The sequence below is a fragment of the Solanum stenotomum genome, chromosome 7 (genome assembly GCF_019186545.1).
Source record: "Solanum stenotomum isolate F172 chromosome 7, ASM1918654v1, whole genome shotgun sequence".
NCBI lineage: Eukaryota > Viridiplantae > Streptophyta > Magnoliopsida > Solanales > Solanaceae > Solanum > Solanum stenotomum.
In genome coordinates this window covers 24,807,944-24,812,112 of record NC_064288.1, presented here as the reverse complement: position 1 = coordinate 24,812,112, position 4,169 = coordinate 24,807,944, and the positions used below count along the sequence as shown (strand labels likewise).

The following is a 4,169-nucleotide window of genomic DNA, read 5'->3' as shown; positions in this document are numbered from 1 at the left end:
GATGAGGGCTGGAGAGACCGTGATAGAGATTGGCATGATCTTAACGCCACTTGGAAGACATGCTTTCACACATTCTCAACAAAGTTGAAGGGTCCGATAAAGTTTTGAAAGAAATGAAAGAGGATGTTTGACTCTCAACCAGATGGTGACTTCTCACTCTATCTCGATTAAGCAGCTAGAGGCCCAAATGGGTCAAATTTCGTCGCATCTAAACCCAAGACAACAAGAGGGGTTGCCTAGTGATACTTTGGCAAACCCCAAGAATGAAGCTTGAATGGGTACTTGCGTCGTACCACGATGTTAACTAAGGCGCTTCTTGGGAGGCAACCCATGTTTTTAATGTTTTAAGTTTGCTTTTGAATAACATGTGTTGATTGTACAGGTTGAAAAGTGGAATGTGTCTGAGAATGTGCAGGTTGGCGAGCCAAGAGTCCAATCGACGACTCGCCGAAGAAGTCGGCGAGCCCGACTTGGACCACCATTGGACTCACAAAATATCAAGTGGAAGTCTATAAAATTTGGCGGGCCAATGGATGAATCGGTGACTCACTGAACCGGTCGATGAGCCCAATTTTGTCTGTCGTTTGGACCCCAATTATTGGAGGTCCTGTAAAACTTGGGAAGGTAAGTCACCACTCGGTCGATTGCTGAGAGGTCCGGTGTGATAGACTAATACTACCGAAAGGGACGCGAACCGAAAGATTTTAAAAGGACAAACAGTTTAAATTTTCAAAATCTTTTGCATTCTCCTATTTCTAACCTCGTACTCTCTCACCCAAACTCTCAATTTTCAATATTTTCCCATTTTTATCACTTTTTGTGTGTTGATCTCGTGCTCAGATTTGGAATACATTGTCGCCTAGCATATCAAATTCTTCATTCGGCTTAAAGGTTAGTTTTCCGAACCCCGAACTCTTGATTAGTGGTTGAACTCAAATGCATTTGCTAAAATTGTGTTGTTGTGTGTTGGGCCTGTGTTGGAATTGTATTTGATGTGTTGGTTTTCCAGTTTTAGTTTCGAAATTGTGTCTAATTACTTGAAATGTTGATTTCCCGAGTTTTGTGCATTAAAATTGATCATAAATTATTGGGTTGAGGTAAATTTATGTTTGGTCTAGTTGGGTGAAGTCTAAGTAACCCTTAATTGTGCTAAATGACGTACTTTGCCAATGATGGAGTGATTGACGTCATACTTAAGAGCAAAATTCATCAAATGGCAAATTTTGGCCAAAGCGAGGGAAGTCTGAGTACCCCGGAGGCATGGGTCTTGTGGGTCTTGCGTGAACTGCATAATGTGTGTGTTTGATTTTGTTTTTGGGGGTTGTGGGCTTGATTTTGGGAATAGGGGTTGAAATTTGGCACGTTGGGCAATTTGGCGAGCTGGGTCGAGCTCGCTGAACTGGTCGGCGGTTCACCAATGTCCCCCTTGATCACCTTTAATTTCATGATTTGGCTTGGTTAGAGTCTATAACTTTTAGCGGGAAGCATGAGCTCGCCGAGTTCACTCAGTGACTCGCTGAAAGGTTCCTTTGATCGCCCTTTTTACGCCCATAACCCCTAAAACACACTGTTAATTTCAGCGGGCTAATCTGAGCTCGTCGAGTGATGTCAGCGATTCACCGAACAGCCTTGTACATCGGTGACCTGCCTTGTTTCTAAAGAAAAAAATTGCCAGTCCTTTCGGAGAGCCCAATTTGGCTTGCCAAAGTGACTTGGTGACTCGCCGATTGGTTCAGCGAGTTTATCTGCAACTTCATGAATTTTGCAAATTTTCTTGAAATTTGTCAAACTCTTTTCAATGTGTTTTGCAGGTATGGCTAGGACCAATTGGGACGAAAGTGGAATGTCGCCCCGCAAATGAGCATAGGGCATCATAATCAATGGGGGAGTTGTTGCTTCCTCCAAAAAAGGCAAGAAAGCACCTCTGAAGAGAGGCAAGGGCAAAGCACCCATCGCTAAGAGACTGGAGCATAACTCTGGCAGTGATGGGGATTCTGTTAATTCTCAGGCCTCATTCTCCGAGCTTGAGAATGACCAACCACTTTAGACCCGGCGAGCTGAAATTCGTGCCAGAGTTCATCAAGATCCGTCTAGGATCCAGGAGTCTACCCCTCCTGCTGCTGATACAGTGCCAACTCCGGCACAGACAGTGGTTCCAGCACCACCAGTTCAAAATCTTCTTCCCTGGCTACTCAACAATCTATAGGCCGAGAGACTGAGGACCATTCTTGAAGAGAGAGATTGTCCACGGATGGTGTGGTGGACATGTACCCTCTTGTGTGGGACACACTCCGGTACCACATGTTTGACTTATTCACCAGGCCCTGTGTCCTATGCATTCCCACCTGGGTCCAAGAGTTCTACACTACATAGGGTGACTTAGTAACCCAGGGGAAGAAAAAGATAAGTGCCTTAAGACCGGTAGAGTCTATGGTAGTTCGGGGAAGACAGTGGGATGCAGCAACGATCATATCAATGTGGCACTTGACAGAGCTAGAGGGTTTGAGCATGATTACGAGGGCATGACTATAGCACAAAATCTGGATAGAGGGCTGGCTTGCTCCCCTCATTTCTGACACCACCTCGAGGAGGATTAAGGTCGGAGCCCCAATCGAGAAGAAGGACTTTAATATAGCAGTCTGGTATTGGTTCAGGTTCATCAGAAGTTCTATCATGCCCTTGCAGAATGAGTTTATCCTTCGCCACCCAAAGACAACCTGTCTTAGAACCATCATCGCTAAGAAGGGGCTCAACTTGAGACTGATTATAGAGCAGGAGATGGCCATGAGGGCCAAACAGCGCCAGACATCCTTGCCATTCCCAGTTCTTGTTACAAATCTATGTCGGCAGGGTGAAATTTCTCTTGACGAGAAGAGTGACATTCATGTCACACCCACATCCTCCATAGACATCTAGCGCATTGAAGTTGAGTACACACGGGATGAGGCAGATAGGAGGAGAGTAGCTCTGGTGGATACATCCCTGGAGGTTGATGTTGAGTCTATACCTGCAGAGGTAGCTTTGCTTACTCCGGCCTCAGGGCCTTTAGGTACACCCATTACCACTCCTTCCTAGGCTTGAGGTTCTTCTACTGCTTCCCAGTCTACTAGGATCACTTAGGCCATGCTCCTCAAGATGGGGCCTTAGCCCATTCTACCTATGTTCGGGCTTCCCTATAGAGGCTGAGGTGCCCTGGATGATTGAGTGGGCTATTTCAGCTGCTTTGATACCCCTCCAGACATTGATTGGTGCTCTCACGGCGAGAGTAGAGACTTGTGAGATAGTACAGGGGGTTACTTCTGAGGTTACGACTTTGAAAGCTGAGGTTTCTGATTTGAGGAAGGATGTGGACTATCTGAAGTCCACAGACTTCACTTCACTGTTTGGGTTAGTTGAGGCTCCAGGTGTTCCGTCTAGTTCTAATATGTCTCCGGCTACCGCCGGAGATGAGCCTATGGATGATGTGGCTGCTACTGAGTTAGAGGCGGAGATGGATGAGGAGATGTTTGATGCTTAGGAGGCGACTATCTTTGAGGACCTGCCTGATTTAGAGGAGACGATAGTTCAGTCAGTCATTTCGACGTCGCTGACAGATACTTCCATTACAGTCTCTAGTGGAGCCAGTGTTGCTGTTACCTCGGGCACTGATTCCCAAGATCAGAGTGTGACCTCGGGGATTGATGCCCCGACAGATGGAGCAACTAAGTAGACAGGATCATTCTTTACCTCCCTCCTTGTTATTTTTATTGATTCTGGTTGTTTTACTTGCATTTGCGGACAACTGCTTTTCTTTTGTGGGTGGGGTGAGGTATTTCCATACCTACCTCTTGTGATTTGATTTTGTATATAAATATTGGGTTTTGTGTTTTAATTGGTTTTGATCTTATCTTGTGAATGTTTAAGCTTGTGGCTCTTTGTTTTGAATGGAAATGGTTTTTAACCTATTTTGAAAATTTTATGCCACCTCTTCTGTGTGTGATTGTGGATGTTCTTATGCAAATTTCAGTATCAGTTATGATCAACACCGATGACTTGAATAGTGCTCTTAATTGAACAAAATGGAATGTGCGGCTAATGAGGCCAAATGAAGTTGCATAGACAATGTGTGAACTTTTTGCATCTCTTTCTGACTAGCCGGTTATCGAATGAAGCCTCTTGTGATGAACATT

The 4,169-nt window shown here is 45.1% G+C and overlaps 1 protein-coding gene across 1 annotated transcript; it reads left to right on the top strand.

Moving 5' to 3' along the window:
- The first annotated feature begins 3,196 nt into the window (after positions 1 to 3,196).
- LOC125869769 (uncharacterized) lies at positions 3,197 to 3,517 on the top strand. The gene has a single exon (XM_049550208.1). It carries the CDS (start codon positions 3,197 to 3,199, stop codon positions 3,515 to 3,517), a length of 321 nt encoding a protein of 106 aa, XP_049406165.1.
- The last annotated feature ends 652 nt before the right edge of the window (positions 3,518 to 4,169 follow it).